The following is a 26,924-nucleotide window of genomic DNA, read 5'->3' as shown; positions in this document are numbered from 1 at the left end:
AGTGTTAGGGCCTTGCTTAGATTACTAGTTTCTATCAGCAGTTAATTATGTCCTTAATATGAATTTCAGAATAGACCAGAACCTGTATCTGCTTAGCTCAATCAGGAAAAAGACCTAGTGAATTCAGTGAGTAACCTACCTGAGGCAGAGTTTATTTTACATTTGCTTTGAATTGTTTGAATTCATGAGAGGAATGCAAAATAAATTCTAAAGCAGAAGACTGCTAAAAAGGTAGTCTACACAAAAAATAAGGGATGCACGTTGGAAAGTTGTTAACAAATTTAAGTCTCAAACACAGGAAATTCTGCTGAAGAAGGATAATATGCAGGATTTGGAAGGGAACCTGCAGCTGGAGAAAGTGAAAAAAGAAAAAGCCGAAGGTATGCAATTTACATTTCCTTTCACAGAATATTTCTTGTGGATCATTCAAGTCAGTGCCACTTCATGAAGTGCCAATTCATAGTTGATTTTGCACTATTTGCAGTTGTACTTTTAACTGGTTTTAGGTTATTACTTTTATTTTTGCCTTGATTGCTTTGTGCCATTGCCTGGTGCGATTTAGAATTTGTACTAACACAGTTCTGCTCACCTCCAGTCCACTTCCACCCTCACCTTGGTCCAAATATTTGTGCTATATTTTGCCCCTCTGCTTCACCCATCTTCTCTGCTCTTTGCCCTTATCTACCCTTCTTTCTGCCCATTTCTGCCCTTCTGCTACATTCTCTGTCCTTCTCTTTTGCCCTATTCCTTTCTCCTTCTTCCCCGTTCATCTCCACCCATCTTTTCCACTGTTCTGTTCGCCCAGCTCCATCTGCCTTTCTTAGACCTTCTCCAATCTTCCTTGACCTCCTCCATTAGTTGTACTCCTGAAAGACAGCCTTGGCCCTGCTGTCTTTAAACGACCATGTCAAGGCAGGAAAGTCAACAGGATAAAGCCAACTTTAAAGTTAACTACTATGCACTATCTAGAATATCTAGATATATAAACAGAGGCAAGTGCTGCATGAGAAGCTAAGAAACCTAGCAAGTTTCTGTTAGAAATTACTTTAGCGTATCTCTGATCTCTGCTTACTCTTCCTAATGTTTCCCAGTGCACAGAAGGAAGATGTTGTCATTGATACAGCACTCACAATCCCTGGATGAGTTTGAAAATAGAACTGGGGAGGGAGGGAAGAACCACCTGTAAGTAGTTCTTCAGCAGCAGCTGCTGTTATAATTTCCTTTTCCTTTGTTGGAAGGCCATGGCCCAATACACAGCCCAGCAATTGAACAGGGAATTTTATGTTATTTATCATATGTTAAGGTCATTTTCACCAAGTTCACCAACATTCTCTGCTCTGCCAAGCTTCTATACAGAGTGTGCCATAGAAAACATGACCCAGTGCAGTAAACCAGCTGTGGAGGCTGTGTCATCAATTTGTAGTCTGGCGTATTCCCAAGAACCAAACCCCTGCACTCACAGTAAGCATTAAACACATACAGAAGCATAAAACAAAACTAGCAGGGCAATGAAATCACATTTATCTATACCTGAATAGTCACACAGTATGAAATACTTTCAGAGTGATAAATACAACTCAAACATTCCCTCTGCTCTGGTTTTTAAGAAAGCACTCTGGCAGTATGCAGTGAACACCGAGAAGCTCCTGTACTATATCCAGCAATCCAGCTAATGTGGTCAATACACCTTTCAGGGGACAGATATAACCAGGTACTCTGTCCTGTGTGCAGTCACCTACCTGGAAAACCAGGGTGGTACACAATAATGCTGGCAGTAATGGAACACAGAGATAACACCTTCCTCCTACACAGGTAGTGGAGATGCTCCGCAGAGGAGGATGTGAGCTGAGATTTTCACCACATGTCCAGATGCAGATAAAAGCCAACTGGTGCACACAACAGCACCAGCAGCGATATATGTTCGTGTTTCAGTGCTTTTCCATGTATGGTAAGGAGGTCATGATTTTCTCATGCCTCTAACCAATACTCAAAGGAAATTAAGTTTATCTCTAAATTCCGAATTACACCCGATGGTACACACTGTAAGGCAGACTATTGTCAACTTTTTTTCCTAATACAAAACAGACATGTAAAGATTTAACATTCAACTAATATTATTTATCTAAATAAAAAGAGATAAGGCCAATACTGAAAATACTTTCTTTTAATTTCTTCACATAGCATGATGTCATTTAACCTCCATATATTATGATATTTTCAGGCAGGTATTGATTGAGCCTATGTCATCTTTCCAGAATTTTAATTCCTTATGGGATTCTTGAATTAAAGACCTCTTTGCTGTAGACTGCCTTTGTGTTGATTTTTACATTACTGCTGAAAATTTTAGTGATTACAGAATATATGACTAACTCAGAATTATGGCAATAAGGAAATTTCTCCTCTTCTGCAAAACTCACTGATCATTTTTTCTTTCTTCTTTCTCTCAATATATAAGACTTACTGCAGCAGAAAAAAACATTATTGATTACAATACTGCAATATCAAATACAGTACTGTATTTGTACAGTATAATACATTAATGTAAATCAAAAAGTGGGTGATTGGACATACAACATTACTAAGAAGTATGAGACTTTATATTCTTTTGTTTCCAGTGTAATCTTTCTTGTATCTTTACCACTTGCAATGCCTCATAGAAAGACACACATATTAAAAAAGAAAAGCAACAATCTTTTCTCATGTGCTGTAAAAAGTCACCTTTTTCCCTGTCCCTTGTGTTGCCTGAGGATTCAGATGACACCAGCTTGATTAACTCACTTATTATTTTAAAGTTTTGCTTATGATGCTAGAGCAGTGTAAGGGAAATGGGGAAAAACTACCTCATCCTTAACAATGTAAAGACCCCTATTACAGATGCTCTTTAAAGCACTAAATAAAAAGAATAATTGAAATGAAACTGCCTCTAAAAGGCTGAATTCTGTAACTGTGGTAGCAAGGAGTGCCTAGCACAGAATGGCATAGCCATAGAGGAGGCAAAGGCTCCTGAACAGCATGAGTCCCTCAGCTGGGTCAGAGCAGGAATGCTGCCAGCCATGGGGACCACCAGGTAATCCACATCCCAAACTGCTGGAAAAAGGCTGCATTGGACTGGCAAGGCTGCAGCCTTACAGCCAGTTCAGCCCTGTCCCGTAGTAGGAGCTCTGGGGAGAGACTGCTTGGGAGTTATTCACGCATTTCCTCCCAAAACATGCAGAAGTAATCCCGAGGCTCTTAGGTGTAGAAAGATTTCAGGAGAACTGGGTACTTCCATCTTAAAGCAGCCTTGAGCCCTGGCCATTTCAGGCTGGCTGCAGCTGGTGGTCACTTTGCAATTCTGCAGGAGTACTGTGCTGCCCTGATTTCCACCTCTGACATTTCCCTGGCCCCTTCCTGCCTATGTGAAAGGCAGAAGGTCTGGCACAAAACCAATTATGCAGTCTTTGCTTCACCCAGGATTCCCATTCAACTCGTTTTTCCCCCTTAGCGCATGCAGTTCAGTAGCATAACCAAGTTTAGAAAGAAAAACCCTAATTTTTTGAAAATTAATGAAGCTAACGTGACAATTTAACATGAGTTTGGAATAAGCAGCTTGAATTGGCATATTTCAATCACTAAACTGGAACAATTTGGGAGAGAAAAAATACAAAACAGATTAAATAAATATTAAAGAATACTAAAGAAAGAAAATAAATGGGATAAAAACCTAATTTTGAAAGCTGGAGTGCAGAGGCAGTGCTTTTATAGAAAACTTCATCTTTTAAAAAGAATGAACAAAACCTTTGAAAAATAATAATTAAATGTACAAGTCTTTTGTAAAGGAACTCAGTCAGAATAGGGCCAAAACTTCCATGGAAAGGATTACTTTCATCCCAAGATAAAACACTCTCTTCCTTCTACAAGTCTTCTCAGTGGCAGACATCCTCAAAAACACTTATTGCCCACACCCTCCTCGAATGTTCCCAACAAGGTTTCACCCTGGTTCTACAATTCACTTCATAATTTGTTTCTGGCTCAAAAAGATATCACCTGGGATGGTTGCACCTCTCAGTCTAGCCTTCGTTTTGTTCATCCAAGTATGAGGGCTGATGGAACAAAGACTGTAATTCGTGTAAATAGATTCCCCCTCCTCCCTCCCTGTCTCTGCAGCAAGTCACTGAACAACTTGAAAATGCATAAAATAAAATTCCCCAAGGGCTAAAACTCCACTACACCAAAATTCCCATTATTTACTACATAAGGGATGCATTCTGTTTGTGGTAACCCCTCTACTGGTGAAGTTTTATTTTTAGTAAATCAAGAAACTTTTAAAGTAAACCAGAATAAAAGAGCACTATTAATAACCAAGCCTGGGGAAAAAAAAAAAAAAAAAAAAAAAATTCTATATAAAAATGTGATACTAGTGATACTATTTATTATTGAACTATTTATTTTCTTTACTCGGGAGAAAATGTGAGGACACATTCCACTCCAAGTACCAGGTTTTATAACTCTAGCCACCCTAGAATAACACTGATTCAAATTTAGGCATATAAGCATGATCAGAACAAAGAATTTTAAGCAGATAGGCTTAGATACTAAGTATAAGGCAAAACCAGATTATTTCTTCTGTTTGGTTTTTTTTTTCTCCCCTCCCTGAGGTAGACAGAATGCTCTTTTCTGAACTCTGCAAGAATACCATTCTGCATAGCAGCAGAGTGTGTCATCAGTATAAATAACAATGACTCTCTGAATTAAAGAATAGAACAGCAAGATATTTTTATATTTTAATAACACAAAATATTATATATCTTGTAGTTCGCCACCTTGCTCAGTATTGGAAAATACTTTGTGCTACAACTACTTTCTTGACCAGATTGCATAGATTCTATAGGACAGCAGAGGAAGACACGTAAAAAAATATCTAAAAAGTAGTAGGCATGGACCTCCAAAAGCCTAGTTTCCCCCCAATTAAAGTCTGTTTTTCTAATAAATAAAGAAACCCAAAGCACTCTATAAGAATATGGCCAACAAAAGAAAAATCTCTTTTGCAATAACTATAATAAGTACATTATCAGTTGCAGAAAGCACTGGAAGAATCTTGAATCATATAATGGCTTGGGCTGGAAGAGACCTTTTAAGGTCACCTTGTCAAACCCCGCCTGCAATGAGCAGGGACATCTTCAACGAGATCAGGTTCCTCAAAGCCATGTCCAAACTGACCCTCAATGTTTCCAGGGACGGGGCATCCACAGCTTCTGTGCTGGCGTTTCACCACCCTCACTGTAAACAATTTCCTTGCAACTAGTCTAAATCTACCCTCTTTTAGTTAAAAAACATTACCCTTTGTCCTATACAGACCACTAAGGAAAAGTGGAGCTTCACAGCAGAAAATACAGAAATCCGGAGTTAGTGCAGCCAACACATTTTTCAGGCAATAGCCTTGTTTTATAATCTAAATCGTAATCACAGAGAGCAAATAATCACTTATGAGCAAGATGAAGATAGGACTCTAACAGCAGCACGTGTAACAGGTTAGTTTAATAAATAGGATGGTGCAAAACCATAGAGTACTGTATAAGTAATGATCAATGTTTAAAATCAATGCTCTTGCAAATTGAAGCCAACGCAAAGGGGCTAACACCAGGGTAAGGTGATCCGGTTGACGTATTTTGGATCTGCTGAAATAAATCCATTTATAGGAGCATTTGCAGGATGACTAAGTTAAAAGAGCACTGCAACAGTCAGGCCTGGCTAAGGGAACGCCTCCTCCCACTGTCAATATTTCAAACTGATAAAGAGCTGACCAAGTGCAATCAGCGCTGTGATGAATAAAAGAAAGCTTGGGACCATTAACATTAATGGGACTTGCATGACTAAATGCTCATATATTGTTCTGAAAATTTACCCGATGGACCAAGAGACTTTTTCTTTGCTTATGCTTCCCCTTTTTCCTGCAGACTGTATATGATCAGTTAAAAATATATTGCAACGTAGTACAACCACCTAAAATAACTTCATATTATTAATATCCCACTAGTCAAACACAAATACAAAAAAAAAATAACTACAGACCTTACTCTGGCTACCTGGAAAACTTGAGAAAATAAAAATTCCAGCTTTATACACACAGATAGAATTGGCTGATCTAATATCTTCGGGCAGAGTGCCTTATCCTTGGGGCACAATGACAAAGACTCTGGCATCTGCCATCTACAATGCATATTAGGGAATGGTGAATGGTCTGTCACTCTATGAAAGCTGGTTGAACTTTTTTGGGAAGACAGAAATTCAGACTAGCAAGTGTAGTGCTAAGATTATACAGATCTAGGATATGACCTGTTTCAATATTTTTAATTTGAAATATGGCAATCTGGTTTTTTTAATCATTGATATTAAATACCTATCATATAACTAGTGCTGTACCAAAAGCAGGTGACATCTTTTATCTCAACCCCCTCCTGAAATCTGAAACACACCATGCAGTAAAATGGGGGGCCAAAGGAGCACATACGACATTAGGGTTGTTTAGAAGAACATGTTGTTTCATATTGGTATATATTCATAGTATAAGTGGGCAAAACAAAATAGCATTTTGATCATTTATAGCTATTTAATACAAAAAGTTTAAAAAATAATCTGATACAAGATTTACAGCTGTGTGAAACACCAAGTGTGAAGCCATTGCTATACAAGAAATATTTAAAGCTTTCATATTGTCTTTTAGCTTTGGCACAGTACTCCCAAAGAAGGTGGAACAGCATAGAGAGATGATGTCGAACAGGACAAAAAATTCTCCTGATGGGGAAAGAGACCTCTGTCTGGCAGGTTCTTCAGGGAAAAAAAAAAAAAGAACCTTCATAGCAGCACAAAAGACAAGTAAATGTCCTTTTTGACTTGAAGGTTTATCACAGTTCCAAGGAATTTAACTTTTTTTTTCCCCACAGAGGAGAAAAAATCCCCATCATTTTACCCAACATAAAATTAGCTGTCCCAGCATTGACTCATTTTTATTTTTAGTCCTTAGCCATGTTGGCAGACAGGGATTATATTTATTTTGGTATCTACATTATTTTAAAATCAAATGCTTTATTGGAATATGCTGCTACAAGCATTTAGAGATAAAAGATTACACTTGCAAAAGGTGTCACTCCACTGTGAACACCTGCAGTCCTAAAATGAGATCATGATAAAGACTTAAGGTAAAATTTTCAAGCCTGCTGATCAGTCCCAACCTTTACTCACCATCTCATTTAGCCTTTGACCAACAGACTGAAAAGAACAGTTTATGTGACTGAACAACAATGCTGGGAGGAAGCCAACTGTAGTCCTGCCTGCTTGCACCATTAAAACTATTAGTAACATGGAACTACATGAAACTACAGAATGCTGACAGAAGAATTTTGAAATTACAACCAAAGAATGGTTCCCAAAACCAAAACAGGGCAAATAGGAAAGAATTAAGTGCTTTTTCAGTACGCAAGCTAAGAAAAAAAATATTTCAAACAATTTTACAGGATTTACAGATAATGAAATCCCAAAATGCGGTGACTGGGGAGCACATTGCTGTGCTTAATTATCAGTTCTACTGTATCATCAACTTCTTCATGAGCACAGCTCAAAACACCAAGCTGCAGCCACTTCAGCAGAGGCTGGCAGGGACAGCAGCAGACAACAACCTGCCTCCTCCCACCTGTGACCAGCAAGGAGACAATGCTTCTGCTGCTCAGGAATGCACCTGGGCACAACAACGTCCACCTTCACGATCTGAGGCAACAACAACTTGCAATATTTTAGCTTACATACAAAATCCAAAAAAATGGGGCAAAAAAAAAGAAAAGAATGGAGAATGCAGCAGTTTTATTTACACTCTCTGCCACAAGCACATCATCCCATTTGCTCTGCTCACTACACGGACTCTCCATAGAATATTAGGTCAAATGTAAGGTCCCAATATTAATCTTCATGGCCATCCATGGAAGTGGTTCAAGATATCTCAAGAGTGCCCTTTTCATTATGTTGGTGACCTCTCTGAACAACTGCTGTTAGTTTCAAGGCTCACCAGAGCAAGACTGAACTGCCTCTGCAAGAAGGATAGAGGGCCTGGAACTCATTAGAGGAGCAGATCAAAAATTATCACAAATTTCACATATTTCTGAAGACAGTTTGAACCCAGACCTAGTCAGGCTTTCCCAAGTCACACATTAAAACAGAAGAGAAGAGACAAAAGAAAGTAAACCTATCTACAGAAGAATGTTAGGCAAGAGGTATAAAAGAAGTGGGCACATGAGGACTGAGAAAAAAAAGTGAGAACAAGTTAGCTGAGTATGTTTTGGAAGATACTCAGGTACCACTTTCAAACTGTAATTAAGCTCCAATATCTCAATTATTTTTTACCTTACACATTGGCATGAATATTGGTTAAAAATTCACTAAATGTGCACATTGGTTTAAAAAAAAATAAAATTCAGATTGTTTTCCATCCACAAATGGAAGAACAGAAGTTTGTAACTCAATTCACAGTATAAGGCAGAACTAAATTAACAACCAATGAATGAAACCTTCCTCCCAGAAATGTTCAATAGGGGTAAATTTTAAAAAAATTTAAATGCCAGACTTTTCTAAGTAAAACTATTCCAAAAGGACCATCTACTTGATATTAAAAAAAGATAAAATCAGATTGCTGACCTAAACTTAGTTACAACTCAAAAAAATTGCATGGGTTGCATAAAATAAGCTATTTCCAATTTCTAAGGAAGATTTTTGAAGTCAAATCTTTTGGATTTCCCAATTTTTTTAGAACTTCGGTCGCAGTATCTTAATACTATTCTAAATTCTGCTTATTTTAAAACCAAGTAGTAATACCCAATATAGTTAGGGCCAGTCTAGATAGCAATAGTTAGTGATCACCAGATCAAAGGCCTTACTTAAATCAATAAAGATAGCTCCTGTACATTGATTACCATCCAACACTATAAAAATGTAATTGCTTACCTTGAGAGGAGCAGTGCAAATGAAATGAAAAGGTCATAATAGGTCAATAATTATTTAAATTAAACTTACATCTTCCTTCGTCCGATGGACCAACTCTAGCACGCACTGAAATGGCAGTGATTTACCAGTTTAAATAGACATATTAACATGTCAGCAAAGGGCTTAGCAGTAATTGGGTCAGCAATTTTAAGCAGTCAAGGTTCCAGGTTGTCAGCTTCTCCATTTATGCTCCCAATTAATTTAAGGTATTATAGATCTTAAGTCAGTAAGCACAGATCTAACTACTTTAGATCAAATCTCATTTTGGGTATATACAGAGATAGAGTATAGCTACTTTTTGAGATCTTTCTACAACAAATACAGTACATAATTCTCTAGAATAGCTTTTAATTAAAAAGAAAAGAAAGCCATGCAACAATTTGCTATCAAGATCATGAATTCTCCAGTAATTTAGTATATGACATTTCTGTCGCTATACTAACTGGTCCTTACACCAGAACAGTACTACTTGGCAGGTTTGTTCATTCGAATGGTTATGCTAACAGTTGCTTTCTGGAGTCTCAGTTATTATACTGCACAATAACTTCGCAGTTACTCTGTCAATATAATTGTCAGTGGACAATTCTGGGTTTTTTAAGTTGTTTCTAAAAGTAAGAAAAAGAAATCTTTTCTAATCATATTTTCTTCATGCCAAATACCTTTTCACAATTACTTTGAAGAATTAATTTACATCACTTTCATAACCTTAAAAAACAAAAGTTTTTAAGATTTTTGATTCCTTCTTTCTATGGATCAGGCATATGAATTTTTTAGAGAATGGTTAATCCAAAGTAAAAGAAATAGAAGTCTAAATTTATCAATGTCAGGAAACAGCTTTTTGCAGGATGGTTATCTAGAGGATGGTGATTAAATTCCCAAACAAAAATTACATTTGCGGGGAGACTTTGCATCTTAGAAATTTAGGGGCTAAGGCTCTTCCATAAAATTCATCCTGGACACCAAATCCTGATGGTTCACTAAACAACAGAAAGGAAGGAAAAGAGTCTTTGTCTTGTCTTCTTAATTTTCTGCCACTTTGTGACAGGCAATATAAAAAAAAAGGAAGACAACACTTCGAAGAACACAGAAGGAAGACAATCAAGGATATTACAATGGTAAAACCAGGAGGGAAAAAGAGTGGAAGAGGGAGAAGCAAGAAACAAATCATGGTTAGTGCAAAAACTGTGGGAAAATAATCAAAAAGTAAAAAAAAAATCAAAAGAAGGGAGGGAAGGTAAAAAAGAAGCAGAGGAGAGCCTATAGCCACTAATAGGAACTCTCCTTATAAATCCAATTGAAATACATGTTGTTGTAGACACAATACACTGGAAAATAATTCACTCTATCCTTCACATACAGATGTGCATCTAGTGCACCAGTCAATGTCCCTAATAGTTGAGATCAGAGATTTTATTAATATTAAAGATTTCTGCCCATTGACATCTGTATTTATCAGCAATGTTCCAAATGATGGATATGTCTGGGACTCTTCTATCATGCTGGAATTCTTTTAATCACTGTTCAGAATAACTATTTAGGGCACATTACATAGATAAAAGTAAACACTCAAAAATTAGGAAATGCAAAATCAAAACTGTCTGCAAAAAATTAATGCATACCCAAATAGAGGATGAATAACGATATAGTCTACAATTATACAAACACACATTTCCCATAAGATATCTGCCTCAAGGATTTTATGATGTTCAGCAACTAAAACAGAATTCATGTAGCAAATAAGGATTTTGTGCACAGAAGCCTGTCTTTTTTGATGTAGTGCTCTGTGGATGTTTAATGAAAGAGGGAGTATGAAAAGTGAACGGACAGTTTCACAGCTAGCGTGGTTCAATGTCACTCTGGAGAAATCTGTCCCCACCTCTGCCACAAAGTTCTTATGCAATGTGAGCTAAACCATTTAAGTCAAACTTTTCAGAGTTATTCACTTGTTATGCACTCTTCATTTTCTTGAGTGCTCACGTTTAAACACCCCATGGAGATCTGTGGAAGTATTAAGCGCTCCTAATTGAAAAGGTGTTGGGCAGAAACACTACTTTAAACACAGGAACTGCTGTGAAAACTCAGAGCCTACCTATGTAAAACTCAAAATTACCATTAATTCATCTTTTTTTTTTTTTTTTTTTACACAAAATCCCTATTCATAAAACTGGTAATGTAAGTGTTTTAAAAACGTACATCAGTGATTACAAAGTACTCTGGTACTCCAGTGAAAATAGCACAGGAAAAAAAATTAAATCTGCATCCACTTAAGAATAGACATGTACAGTACGACAGACAGAAAGCCATATTAAAAACAGAAAGAGAAAGGATTACCAAGAGGCAACAGCTGGTCCATATCATACACAGAACCTATGGAAAGATAGTTTTTAATCAACTGGTTATATGCCATCATAACATATAAATATAACACAGCTGAATGAAGTTCATGCTACCTACTTTAACTCCATTTCTTAAGCTCTAGGTGCTTAATTTTGCAAACTTAATTTTTCCCATATGTACTAGTGCAGACAGCTTTTTTTTCTCTCCAAATTACCACATTCTAATCCTGAATGATAGTTTTGCTATAATGGAATTATCCAGTCTATGATCTGATTGATTTTAGACCTTAAATACTGAATCTTAACACACGTAAATTTTTAATCCTTTAATTTCTCTATTCTGCCAGTAATTGATAAGGACAGCCGTACTTAGACAAGGTCTTAATTTAATCACCCTGAAAATCAATTAGAAGGTGAAAAGCTTCCTTATATTATTATTATGAAAATTTCCTGATCAAATTCACAATGCAATCATAATCAATGCATGACACCTCACACACTTCAGTCAATACGTAATTCAGTAGTTACATCTTCACCCTTTAAAAACAATATGGGAAGGAATTCATATCTTAAAAGCAGAAATAATTTAAAAGCTTAGTATTAAGTCAAACACAATGTCTGAAGTCATTGGACTAAATAACCCATTATAGAAATAATCTAAATAAGGGCCAGGCATGTACCAGAAAGCATTAATTTCACTTCAAGTATCTCTCCAGTGAATTACAGTGGTAATTGTCTCTTTCCTGAAACCTTGTTGAAAACTTTCCACAAAATAAGAAGGAAAATTATGGCCCTCTGTTAAGCAGGAGAGGTGAATTAGTCACTAACAATGGTGAAACACTTTCTTCCCCCTCATCTTCACCAGCACAAAAATCAAGGTTGATGCAAACTTAGGCTCACCATCAGTAAAGGGAGAATTTTTACATGAGCCTGGACTCTACAAATTAATGGGGCCTGAGAATATCCACTTGAGAGTGTTCCAAGAGCTTGTTGACATGGCTGCAAGGTCAGTCTCCACAATCTTCCAGAAGCTGTGGAGATTGAGGGAAAACACAGAAGACTGGAGGAAGGCTAATGTCACTCCCATCTATGAGAAGGGCTTAAAGGATTATGCAGAAAATTACTGGCCCATCAGTCTTACTTTAGTACCTGGCAAAGTTATGGAATGAACCTTCCTGGGAGCTACCACATGTAAGATGAAACACAACTGGGAAAAGTCAGCACGGATTCACCAAGGGCAAATTGTGCATGACCAACCTGACTGCATTCTACAGCAAAGTAACTTCCTCAGCAGATGTGGGGCAAGCAGTGGATATTTTCTACCTTAATTTCACCAAGGCTTTCTATACAATTTGCCACTTCCCCCTCCTAGAGAACCTGATGTGTGATGGTCCAGACAAGTGGTCTGTGGGGTGGGTGGCAACTGGCTGTCAGGCAGCACCCAGAGGAGAGTGACAAATAGCTCCTTTTCAAACTGGCAATCTGTCACAAGAGGGGTCACTCAGAGACCAATACTGAGCCAAAAGCTGTTTAATATCTTCCTAATCTGGATGATGGGATCAAGTGTACCTTGATGAGACGTGATGATGACACCATGCTGAGTGGAACTGGACACTTTGGAGGGGAGAGGCACCCTGCAGGAAGACATGGATAGACTGAAAGAATGGGCTAACAAGAACCTTATGAATTTCAACAAAGACAAATAAAAGGTCTTGCATCTGGGAAAACATAAACCAGGAATGCAGCACAGGTTGGGATATACCCAGCTGGGGAGAAGCTCTGTGGAAAAGGACCTGGGGATCTTGGGGACAAGCAACTCAATATGAGTGGGCAGTGTGCTGCTGTGGCAAACAAAGCCAACAGGATGCTGGATTGCATCAACAAGGACATCTCCAGCAGAGATGAAGAAGTCATTATTCTCCTCTACTCAGTGCTTGAAAGGCCACACCTGGAACACTATGTTCAGTTTTGGACCCTGCTGTGCAAAAAAGATGTGGACAGGCTGAAGAGAGTCTGGAGGAGGGCCACAAAGATGATCAAAGGATGGATTGGGTAGTCTGTCATGCGAGGAAAGGCTGAGAAAACTGGATTTGTTCAGCCTTGAGAAAAGAAGGATCAGGAGAGACCTTATCACTATGTTCCAGTGATGCCTTAGGTTTTAACTTCCATATTTTTCAAACCCTGTACTGCCTAGTGTGTAACTCTGAAGTTTCCTGTAGCCTGTTAACTCCTGCTCTCTCATGCTAGGTAGACGTAACAAAGCCTCTCGCAGCCTGCTCTCCAAGGACACTCAGACTGTCCTAGGCCCAAAATGTGTAAACCAGCATCTAAAAGGGGGGCAAGCTTGGGAAAATTACATCATTAACTGAAGCTTTAATTGGAGAATTTATGCTGATATGCAAATGAACCAAACTTATAAAAATGTGACGAACTCGTGACCCATCATCCATCTTGGGGTCCATCTTGGCAGTATCCTCTGGCTCCCCAGGGTGTACCTCTGAAAGCCCTTCAAATAAGTATCTGCCTTTATTCCCTTATTCTTGTCCAATCTTTGTTTTTAGGTGGCCTCTCAAGGCATCACCAGTATTTAAAGAGTGGCTCCAAGGAAGCTGGAGTCCCTTTTTACAAGGAGTCACATGGATTCAAGTTACTCATGGGGAGAATCCAACTGGACACAAGATGAAACACTTCACAATGAGCCAGCCATTGGAATAATGTTTCCAAGAAGTGGTGGATTCCCCAACTCTGGGCGCTTAAGATTCAGATACTGGGCAGCATACTGGGCCATCATGTCTAGACTACACTTTTGCCAAGAAAGGTTGGAGCAGATGATCTTTGTCTTCTTGGCTATTATTTCTCATCAAATCCCTCTTCGAAAAAGTACTTTGGGTTGTAAGTTTATTATACCAGCACATAAGAATCTCACAAAAATCTTATAAAGTACTGAAGTACTGGTATGGAAGACCCACAATTGCTCTAGCAAATGAAAACCATTAGAAACAGTCACTTTTCCTTCACATATCTCTGCACTATCAGGCATTTGAGTTTGAGAATTTCCAGAAGCATTCACACACTCACTCTAAAAGGTGACCACCCATTGAACTACTCTTTTCTATGTTCAAACCTGCCTCAAATTCTTTCTTTGATCTGTACTATTTGCTTTAACTGAAGTGAAATCCACCTCCATTTAACACAGAGTACATGGATCTCTGTCATGCTAAGCTTTCAAGAGATGCTTGGTACCTTCCACTGCCTCCTTTTTTTTTTTTTTAATTAAATAAACATGATGCCTTTGTGTCATTTTTATCTTACAGCTTTTTCATTTTGTTTGCTAGTTTCAGCAACTTTTATTTCCCTAAATCTCCCTCCGCCTTGCACCTTTTTTTAGCGGTGCACAAGCACAAAAGGAATCCCAGAAGACGTCATGCCTGAAGCAAAACACAGCACTTCCGTGACAGTTTCTTCTGCTAATTCTTAGGCTTGACATCTGCAGAGAGAATGCTTCTACATTCCAAAATAGTGAATCATGTTTGCACAAAATTAGAGAAAGCCCAGCTAGAGTTGTGACAAAAGGGGAAGAACTGCTCTTTTCAAAAGTAGTGTTTGTGATAATCAAAAGACCCAATTAACTGGTTTTGCACAGACAGCTGAAACTCTGATCTAGTCTAGGAAGGGGCCTTTCCACTGGCAGCTTGATATAACAATGGGAAAGTTCCTGCTTTTACAACGTCCATTGTACAGCACTACTGTGTGCTCTAAAACTTACCATGCACAAGCAGAAAAAATGGGTTTTAACCATGCAGTGCAGAATGTCACACAACACTGGCAAAAATCTACTTTGGCACTAAAGCCAAGATGATGCAGAAAAAAAAAGCCAAACTGTGCTTGTATGCCAAAGCTTGTGCTGCATAGTTGATCTGTTACAGTACAAGAGGTAAATCTGAAAAATAATACACAAGGTGAGATTCTTTTCTTCTTCTTCTTCTCTGTAGTAGCTACAATTGAAAAAAAAAAAGAGAAAGAAAAAGCAGCTACTTCATACTGATAGAAAATATGTCGGTGCCTAAAAAACCAGTTCATCTTAGTGAAAATATTTCCCCTGTAACACTGGCAAGGTCAGCATCAGCTTGGCTTATTTGTTGCCTAAGTCCCTGCTGTGCATGTTCAAAAATGTTTTAAGTTGTTTTGTTCATAAAGCAGCAGAATTCACTTTGTTGTGCTGGATCACTCCTTTTTCTCTATATGCAGGTCCTCTCTCACTCCCTATCTTCAGGCTTCTTGGGATTCAAAAGGAAGAAAGGAAGGAATGTGTTTTTCAAGATGAAACTGTGAATTCATTTTAAGTACTAAGATAAAATTCTACCTAAAATCTCTGTGCAAACAGTTCTTAGGCAGAAAAAAGGATGGGTCTCCTTCTTACTGAAGCCAGCCACTTGACGGTGATACAGAAGATCTTTATCTTTCTTTCGCAGAAATGAAGATGTGGGTTCAAATCATTCTTTCGTGAAGACAAGAGGAGAAAATGTAAGAAGTTGACATAAAAATTAAAAGAATTTCTAAGGACAAGTCCTGTGGCAACAACCTAGACAGAAAGGACACAACAAAATGCGAGTTCACCAAGAGCTTTTTAGTGTATAATTTAATATAGAAGTCAGGAAAATGATTGGCAATATTAAAAGTTCCCTGACAAAAAGTATGTTCTTCAAGTCCTCAAAACAAATGGGCTTTGTTTCTCTCAGAGTATTCAAAAGCTTGGAGTAAGAATTTCTTTTGTAATAGTTTCTCCCTCAGAAAATCTTGTTTATTTTCTTCAGTTCAATGTAATGAAATAAAAATGGCTGATTCTTCAAAAGCTATGAAAGGAAAAATGCCAGCAGAGAAACAAAGAATACATAAAGCCAAGCTAAGCAAAAAGGTCAGATTTCTCTCCTCCTCTTCCTTTCTCACCATCTTTTTAGTATAAGGCTGAAGCAAACATTTGCCATAAAGTTATGTCCATAGATCAGGGAATCCTGGCCATCAATCCAGAGAAATAGATGGACCACAGGTGGACTATAAAAGCAAGTAAAAAATTGGCTAAGCAGCAGGACTCAAAGGCTTGTGACAAGTGGCACAAAGCCCAGTGGGCAGCATTTACAAGAAACTGGTACTGGGACCAATTCTGTTTAACAGCTCTATTCATTAAAATGGATCCCAGGCGATGGGATGGAGTGTGCTGTCAAAAAGTTTGGATGCAATTAAAAGAATAAAATTGAGGGCTGCAATGGATATACTGCACACAGAGAAACCTTAGCAGGCTGGAGAAATGGACTGACAGAAACCTTGTGAAATCCAGCAGAGGCAAATGCAAGTCCTATAGTGCAGTTTTGGGTACTCTGGCACAAAAAAAAAAGAAAAACAAAAAAACAAACAAAAACAAACAGAAAAATACAAAAGGTACTTGCAGACAGGAACAAATCCAGTGGAGTGGTACCAAGATAGTCAGGGGGCCAAAGTACATGACATTCAACAAGAGGCTGAGACAGTAGGGTTTGTTCAGTCTCAAGCATGGAAGGATGGAGGAAACGACTGCCTTCTTCAATTACCTCCCTGAAGGATATAAAGAAGACTGAGCCCCACTTTCTTGGACCTCTATAGTGACAGAGCAAGACACAATGAACACAAGTTCATACGCAGCAAATTTTGTGTAGGTATAAGAGAGAAAAGTAAACCAAAAGACGGGTCAAACTGGAAACTGGAACAATATTTGCAAACATACTTAGCTACATATGGAGAGAAAAATCAAGCAGAGAAAGGCCTAAAAAGGTCTAGCTGGACTCAATATGAGCAAGAAGACTAGATGATTTCTCTTCAACACTAAATTATTACATTATTCTGAATCAGTGATTAAAATTCATTTCTAACCATCTCAAATCAGTAGTTTTAAAAAGAAATGCTGGAAAATATCTAGAGGAGAAAAATAAAATAGAAGGAAAACTTGTTCTAGTCATGCAACCTTCCCTCTATACAGAAAATTGTCAATCAGAAAAAAAAAAGGCAGCTCTTTCCTACTAAAAGTTATTTGGTGAAATGAACATCTTTCCTAGTCTCATTGGGTTAGTCAGAGCTTATAATAGGATATATGTTTGGAAAACATTCTTAGAGGTCACAAAAACAATCCACTTACTCCAAAGCAAATCAATTTTACCCCGGTTATTCCTGACAAATGCTCATCCAACTGTTCTTTAAAATCTGCAGCATCAGAGCTTTCATTTCTTCTAACAACAATGAATTCTTTTGCTCAACTAGCCTGAATCTTTTAGAAAAAAAAGACAATCTACCTTGCTGTATTTTAAGCTTATTATGAGCACATTGCTGCTTTACTCAGAGTAAACACAAGAAGTTCATTCTCTTCTTTTAAACTACATATCTTTATATATTTCAACACCATTATCGTGTCTTCTTTTAGTCTTCATTTTTCTAAACTACACCATTTTCTTTCGCCTCTCCCCTTTACTGTTTTAAGACCTCTAATCCTGTTCATTGTCTTGGTATTCAGTCTTAATGCATCCCATAAAGTTTTGTTGGGATGCTGGAAAAGGCCTGTTTATTTGGCTGCACAAACTAATGAAAGTATCTACCTTCTTTGACTAACGATCAGATGTTTGCTCAAGATCCTGCAGAGTGGAATTTGTTTTACACTGCTGCAGAGAGAGTCCACTGTGATGAAGAGCCATGGGGAGACCAACACTGAATGACCACAGCCATTCTCAGCACTTCTGCTCAGAACAAATGTAAACGATGCCTGTGCAGTGTTCCATGGCAAACTCATTAAGAAACATCGTTACTGGAAAGATTCTCCACTCTGAGAAATGTCTGTGTATCCGAGCCAGAACCTGGCAGTAAAAACACTAGCACAGATATATATTTTTTTTTAAATACACATTTTTAAGACCACTTTACAACACTAAAAATGTCATTGTAAAAAAAAGTTCTTCTTGTAATGCCTAATATATTAACATCTTACCTCATACAGTTATTGTCTAATTATTACAGAGCTGAATACGCATCATGTAGAGGTTAGCAAAGATTACGTAGTCCAGGCAAGACATACTTCTTTTTAAGTGTATTATCCTATTTCAGAAAACTTGGATTCAAACAAGGCCAAACACAAAACTTTCTTCAGAGTAGACTGCATTTTGATCAATATTACATGAATAATTTTCTTTTAAAACAAGTAGCATCCAAGAGGAATGACGTCTGACCTCCAAGCTTGCCTGTCTACCCCCTGTATAAAATAGACATTACTTCTCTTGATGACAAGAGAACCAGAAGGGCAAACACAACAGTGGTACTGCAGCATTCTGACCCCAGACTCACAGCCACAGCACACAAGCTGGACCAATAAAAGCAAACCACACAAAATAAATAATTTGTAAAACCTTCTAGCCCTTTCTAAAGGTCCTTTTAAGTATCAAGTCCCACATTAAGAAAAATCTGAACTTCAGCTCCCCATATGTTAAATCAGAATCACACCACTTTGTTGTCTCATGGGGAAGATATGAAAATAAACACCAAACAAGAACACTAACAGCTCTCCTTTGCCTTGTGGTATTTTGATAGGTACAATGAATGCTGTTGTATCTAAGAACTTCAAGGAATGCAAATAGGTACTAAAACTCAAGTCTGCATCATTTGGGAAATGATATTATTCATGGCTAAAACACTTCTTCACAGTTTGAAGAGCTGAAAAGTTGCATGTGGACAGTAACAGCAGAAAAAAAAAATTGTTACCTGATTTCCTCTCATCTAATGTGTACTCAGAACACATCTTCCTGTGCAGCTGGAGGCTGTGTTACAGACAGGACAAAGCTTAGTGTAGCCGGTGTTTATTGAGTAACTCTCTTTTTTTTTTTAAAGATGAATTTGGAAAATTTCCCAGAAAATACATCTGCCCCTATTACTTGCACCTTGGACTGTAAGACCAGCCAGGGAGATAGTGAGGACAACTGCATTTATTAGCAATGAATAAACTGATCAATCTTTTTCTAGATTAACAGTGGGAGATCCCAGACGCACTGAGAAGTATCTGTCTGCTGACTGACATATACAAGCTGGCACACTTTTGTGTCAAAAATGTACACAGCTGCATGCACACTAAAGCTGTTCCATCCATAAAGCACAATTGCCAACTGCTTGTCTTCAGAAATGGGTAATAAGAGAGGGTCTCAACAACGAAACAACTGCAGAGTGCAGTAGGAGAATATTTTTCATCCACTTAAGTGTCTGTCTTTCTAAACTCTCCTGGATTTGCTATCATTTTCCCCTCCATCATGTTTTGGAAGAAGGACAGATGACCTACTTCGAAAAACCCAGATTTATATTTCTCAAAATCTTTATTGAGTTGCCAAACCTGAGATACACATTTTCAGGTACCAAACATAGACTGATTTAATCTGATTGTCAGTCATTACTAGCAGATGTCTTGACAAATTGCCTAGTGTGTTTTAGTTCTAGGTTGTCTCCAAATACTCTTGACTAATAGCTGGTAGAAGAGAAAGATCCCAATCCAAAGCTATGATAAATTATATTTATCCATACAGCGTTATCAGCCATCAGCTGCCAATATAGAGGGAGCTTTATTTTAACATCTCCCAACCTGCCTGTCCAAACTCTCTCAAATCATCTCAGCCATCACAATAAACTTTACTCGAGGCATCAGTCTCAGCTTATGGAGCATAACTAAACCCCAGAGTGAATCGACACTTGGGGAGATAGCTGTTGGGCTTGCTTGGTTACAAATAGACGCAACTGACAACAGAAGAAACATATCAAAGGGGTTTTTTCTAAATATATAGTAAAGGGTGCAAACTGATGTCAGGAAAACCGTTGAGCAATTTGGATGAGGAAAGGAGTCCAACAGCTGTTCCTACAGATTCCTGCACAGAGACAGGTTGTGCCAGTCAACATGGTGTCAATATTTAACTAACACATTATCACTTGTTATTATTATTTATCAGTCAAGTAAGCACCTAGCTAGAAAAAAATGTGAAGGCATCTTCAACTTTGTTTTTTTAAGTCAGATTCACCGAGTGATCATAGAGAGGCAAGAAGCTGATTTCTGTTTTAAACAAAACCTGAATTTGCACATACGCACTTGCAAGTACTGAGTGCTCAAACATCCTTGCCAGAATTACCTGTGGTGACCCTGAAGACAAGGAATGTCAGTTGAGTGCTCTCCAAAGCTCCAGCGTTCTTTTGTGTGTCAAAAGTGCTGCATAATTTTTGCAGCCCTTCTCTCTCTTAACAAACAAGGCTTAGTACCAGGTTAAGTTGTGTCATTGCCACTGGTGTGGCCCTCCACCAGCAGTGTGCTAGTTAATGCTTGCTCTTACAGTTACCCAGATTCCTTTTGGATTTCCCCTTCCTGCTATCATTTTCATGACCTGAGATAAATATACACACACACACAGACCTTTCGTATACTTTTTCTTAAGTCTTCAGCTCTGCTGTTTCTTCTTTTAAACACTCATACTTCATGAACACGAATACAAGATTTCACTTACAGACCTCTACAACATCTCAAACATGCAACCAGATTCATTTTTGCAAAAAACATATTGTGTATATCTTTGCTTTATCCCAGAAGTGAAGGCATCAGCAAATGATGAGAATCACAGAAGTAGGACATAGGTCTGCTTCCATCTGAAAATTTCCTGGTTCCAAAGTTAAGTCACTAATCAAGAAAAAAGAGAACATCCAAAGGCCCAGAAACAGTGGAATTCTGTCAGAGTGGCAGGCTTTTTTCTTTCCTTAACAAAACAAACAGGATCACAACACAAATCTCTGAACCTGGAAGACAGAGCTTTTTCAGTGCTTATGCAGCCCCAGGAATCCTCGAAAAGGTACCAAATAAAACACATCTTAGCACTCACAGCAAATTAATTAAAAAGTTTTTATCCCAGAAGAATTTACAACTCAGAAACAAGTCAAACATGCAGCAACATTCACTGTTATGTACATCTCTCTGTCCAAAGAAGATGTAAAGAAAAAATCCCACATCCACAGGCTTTTTAAGTGAGAATCAAATCAGCCCATACATCACTAATCATTACACTAATTAGAACCTACCAACTTTAACAAAGAAGTTTTATAGAACATGATATTAAATGGTGAAACAAATGCAGAGTACAATTACTACGTTTTCTAAGTAATTTAAACTCATTTACCTGTAAAGTAGGTATTGGTGGGGAGAGTGGAACTTGCAAATCTGTAGTACCCATTTCCTGGGAAACGGATCCCTTTTGTTACTTCTATACTCATTGCAGCTAAAGATGAATCCATCCTCTCCACCTGGTAGATGGGAGAAGGCCCATTAAGCTCTTCAGGTTCATTCCAAATTATCTTTACTGTTGTGCTGTTTATTCCTTCAACACGAGGGGCACTAAGTTTTCTTGGAGCTGTGGATAAAAAAAAGTTATCTACGTATCATCATCCGTAACACTTGGGAAATTATTTTTTGCACATAACATAATCTTTACAAAACATCCTGTTTCAGTTTTTGATCTTGTTAAGAATAAACACGGATATCTATACAAGTTTAATTAGGAGAGAAACAAACCCTCAAAAAATATTCTTAATCTTTATGAGAAATTTACTTTCAGTTGCACAAGAAATACTTTGTTTCTTCAGACTTTAGAGAAATGTCTCTGTAATTATATCTAAAATAATTATGTTCATAATCTTTGAGAATATTAATCAGCATCTTCATAAAAAGTATATTTGTATTCCTTCCTTCCTTGATGGGCCTCTCATGCCAAACTCCCTGTAGGTGTGTATCTGTATGTCTTTCACAGGTAGATGTGAGCGAAAAACCAAAGGAAAATTTTAACAATTAATTTAATTCTTGTTACATCTCAGTATGGCACATGACAACAGGAGTCTCTCGTCACAGGACTTATCCTCACCAAGAGGAGCAGAAGCAGCTCTCTGTCCACAATACTGAAGGCCCATCCAGTTGTTCTCATGATATGCACACCAGACACCAGCTTGCATTCAGATAATTACTCAGTTCAAGAAAACGACCTTCTCTAATTTTTGCCCACCTATTCTGGTGCACACCAAGACTCCAAAACAAGACTGTTTCCATGAAGGTAGCAGCATAAGATAGTTTTACATTATTAGGATGATCCTCCTACCATTAAACCCAATACTTTGATATTCTTTTACACACTCCGATGGCATTGGCTACTCTATAGCTGAGTTATTAACCAAACTTATTCCATTTTTTTATAAAATACTGTATAGTAAGCCACTGGAGGGCAGCATGACCTGTTTGGATAATGACATGATGGTCATACAGGTGGAAAAAAATGGACCATCACTGAAACAATAGAAGACATTATCTGGAGAAGTATGAGAACACTCTGCTATGTATGGAATCTGTATACATCTTATCTTGTCCTGTTTTCTTTCCTTCTTTCCCTGGTAAAGAAAAGGATTTAACAACAGAAACTTCATTTGTACCCAGGAAGCGAAATACAATGACAAATTGTAAAAATTACTTGTTCCCATAATGACACAGTAAAGAGCAATAAAGGCCTTTCAAGAACAATAAAACCTGAATTAAAACATGGGCCTTCAAAATCTGAACATATTACTTCACAGCCCAGCATTGTACATAGCACAAGTTCTTTAGAGAAGGAGAGATTGCTTCATTTAAAATGAATTAATAACATCCTTTTAAACATTCCCACATTTCCAAGATCATTAACATATTTTTCATTTTTCCTATTTGCCAGTAGTATATTATTTCTTTCTTTTTTCTTTTTCTTTGTCCCCCACACCCCCTAACTTGATATATATTCTTCTTGGAGAAAGCAGGGAGTGGGGGAACTGGGAAACTGCCAGTGGCACTATGTGCTGTAAATTCCTGCTTAGGTATCATTTATGACTTCACAATCTAATTAGTATCTCAAGCGATGGTAGAAATTTACAATGTCAAAATTGAAGTAATGCAGTGTGAGGTCATAAGCTTTCCTGCATAAGTAGGGCACAGCACTAATGAATTGTGGTATTAATGCACAAGTTTAAATAGAAAACATGGCTTAACAATCAAAACCTCACCTTTGAGGCAACCAGCCTACGTCAGCATTTTAAATGCAAACTGAAGAGGTTGAGCCCTCCAGTTCAGATTACTGATGGCAGAACAGAAATGCTAAAATTCATTATTTTTAACATGCATACAGCTGACTAGCACGCATGACAATAACTACTTCTTCCTTTAAAGTCTAGTATTAATAAACGGCAGTTACTCGGACCATAATTATGGCATCTCTGATACCCAAACCTGAAGCTTTTATGGGGCTTATGCAATTAACTACTTAAATGCATCGTAACACTTGCTTCTCTGACAGGGAAGTATTGATTTTTTAATCATTTTCAAGTCTCCTCTAGCACAAATAAATGTACTACAGTTACAGTTAATGCACTGTGTACACGCATTAAACACTGGCATGACACAATTTATTATTTTGTGATATATGGAACACAAGACTACCCTTTCAGAAAGTAGCGTCCTTGCTATAGCATTAGTATTTAAACTACAGTCTCCTTGATGCTTGAGAATTCTTGTGCATCAAGACAGCAGCAAACTGTACAGAATAGGCCACACAAGTATTTAAAAACAAATAAAAAATAACAAAAAAACCCAAACAGAAAACCCAACTGCAAACAAAAACAGACAGGTCTTGAAATAAATCTGTAGCACTAGCCCAGCAGGGTACTAAATGCTGAAATTAAAAATATTCAACACTAAAAGATACAGTATATATTTTCCTAAAGGTGTCACTGTGGTACCTGTAGCTACTTTCTGAAAGATGAATTGAGTGTAATTTTACCTATTTAATTTTTTTTAGTCACGTTCTGTTAAGACACATCTGTCAAAATAATGAGCGTGCTGCATTTTGGTGGATTCAAAGTCACATTTTTGTGTATTTTAATTATGTAGTTTTAATGTCTTGCTATATAATACATATTTAATATATTATAAGGCTAAAACAGTATTTAAAAGCCCATGATTGCTGCATGCCATTGTGTAGCAGAGGGCACAGAAAAGACCAATAAAGACAGATGGTCCATACAGCTTATGTTGAAGTCATATATCTAAATATAGATGTTGCTACACAGGTCATTACAAATAAGCCTTTCCCATGTGTTTAGGCACACACATGTACACAAAAATGAAGTTGGTAAGTAAAGAGCAGTTAATTTTGTTTTGTTTGAAATAATATCATTTTAGTTTTAGGCTCGAAGACAGATGCCAGCATTTCGCTCCGAACAGATGGTAATTCCATCTAATAGTGCATCTCTGTATTAGTAAGGTCTGTTGTGTATACAAACAGTAATAAACACTAGGTAAGGATCAAAATAAATTTTAATTGTTGACATTAAATTCTGGCAGCCGTGGTTCTAAGGATACAATACTCCTTTCTCAAGTCTGTCAGGTTTACTAATACAACTGCTAAAGCTTTTCCGTACTCTGCCAGATTCTTGTCCCAGGAATAACATATTTACACTGTGGCTAAATTTTACAGGCTTACATATGTTTGAGTAACTCCTGCTCAGCTTACTGTAGGTAGGTATTTGTGTACTCTTCCACCGAAGCTTTCAATTAGACACTGAATGGTTCAGGAATGTAACAGCAACAAAAAGTATACAGTTTTTAATTGTTGTTAAGTGGAATCCAAAATGCATATGTACAAATTAAAAGAGAAAACACCTGAAAATTCGAGGACAAAAAGTCACAGAAAAGATCTTTTTCTTTTCATATTGGAGTTTACCTTGCAGGTAAAATTACATGCCTCACTATGGGTCATCCATTTCATTTTTGCTACCAGTAATTAGTCCAGAAGATCCCGAGTTTGCCATTGCATTTCAGGTATGTTCTTCTCTTTTTCTGCACTTCACAGTGGTATCAGTCATTCCAACAGTAAATGAGTCAAGCAATAATACCTATGTCTTCTGACTGTATTTTGAGTTATAAGAGATTCTTTAGAGTCCATTCTGGACTCTTTCCCAAAAAAAGAATAAAAACCCACCCACAATGGACATCAAAAGAAAATTTAGTAACATGGATGTGTTGCAATCATATTTCTTTTAAAATAGATGTATGTAATACACTGTATTTTTTAAAAATCATGAAAAATATATTGCTTCCACCATATGGGACAACCAACGACTCACCAACCGATTTAAGATGCAGCATATTGAGCTGACCATATGTTACAGTGCTGTTGAATGGCTGAGTGATTCATGCCCGTCACATTCTAGTATATCAATTAAAGCTCCTTGAAGTCTGCATGATTTGTGTCTCTGTTATTAAACCCTGCTAATTCATCCCACTTACACATCTGTTATAAATCTCTAGGAGTGCTGCATGATTCATGGCAATCTGTGAGCATGGTACAGCAAATTCTTCTCCTTGTAATTAACAGTAAATTGTTTTACTGCCATGCAATGAATTTTTCAGTTATATTGCAAATGAACTCCTAAATGCACGGTTCTTTCCTAAGAACTGACTTATATTATTAGGCAATTAAAAAGTATTGCTTTGAACCAAAAGCTTTTAATCAAGAGGAATGCAACTTAAACATAGCTTAAAAATGTTGCAAATTTGACAGAGAGGAAAAAGAACAAACTGAGCTGTTTTGAGCTATTTTCTCACATATAATATGTGGTTGGTAGGGGAGAAGAAACAAGTAACTTTTGAGTCCCTACTGATTTCCTGAAACTCAAAGAGCAGTTTAACTACAGCTTGAACACTTGGCAAGACAAGTTTGAGCAGATTCTATTTATCTCGGAAGTTACTCAAGTCATCTGTCATTACGAAATTTCTCAGATTACTTTACACTTTTCTAATTGTAAAACAGCGTCTTTATTCTTGGAATAAATAATTGGATAATTAGCCAAGCTGAATCATCAGAGGATTCCAGTGCTGCTCAAGTGTTCTTGTCAAAGGTGAAGCAAATTCATTTCAGCTTTGCCTCTGTAGCTTTCTGAAGAGGCTTTGATTTTTTTCCTGCTACATTCTTGGCAGCAGACTCAAATTCATGAGTCCATACATCAAGTCAGTAGTTTAACAACAAATGAAATTAAATTCAAAGAAGGGAAACTAATTGAAGGACAGCAACAAAAGTGTTTGGTAATGTGCTTTTTAATATGGCATGCCACATTTGCATGATAATTTTTCCTTTTTAGCATGGAGCAGAAAGTGACTAGCTTAATGAGGGATTATTCAAGATAGGAATGAAAAAAATGCATTCATAACTAAGAACAAAGATTGTATTATGAAACGGAAACAGGCAACTGCCGAGAAGTAACTGGATGATTGGTTTATGCATTATGAATAAAAAGGTAGAAAAATATTTATATTAGTATTCACTAATGACTATATATACAAGATTGTTGTAATTAAAATTATAAATTAACATATTAAGAGTGCTTGTTTAATCACTTTGGGTCCTATTCACAATGAAGAGACTTATGTACATGCATGCAAAACAATCTGTGTTTCCAGGCCAGCAGCAAATGGCCCTAGTA

General features: G+C 37.3%; 1 protein-coding gene across 5 annotated transcripts in view; it reads right to left on the bottom strand.

Moving 5' to 3' along the window:
* Positions 1-26,924, bottom strand: part of USH2A (usherin) — a 322,330-nt gene that overhangs the window by 202,697 nt on the left and 92,709 nt on the right. For 4 of the 5 annotated variants that reach the window (XM_042051713.1, XM_042051712.1, XM_042051715.1 and 1 more), the window contains one exon: positions 21,554-21,784. In XM_042051713.1, coding sequence (XP_041907647.1) covers positions 21,554-21,784 — 231 coding nt within the window. Of the gene's footprint in view, positions 1-21,545; positions 21,785-26,924 lie in introns of those variants that run through there. The other variant, XM_042051716.1, reaches the window with a different exon arrangement.

This window comes from Corvus kubaryi, unplaced genomic scaffold (genome assembly GCF_017639235.1).
Source record: "Corvus kubaryi isolate FWS band 111438036 unplaced genomic scaffold, C.kubaryi_AGA036_p1.0 76, whole genome shotgun sequence".
Classification (NCBI taxonomy): Eukaryota; Metazoa; Chordata; class Aves; order Passeriformes; family Corvidae; genus Corvus; species Corvus kubaryi.
Note: the sequence above shows the minus strand (reverse complement) of the source record. Positions and strands in the feature narration are given on the sequence as shown.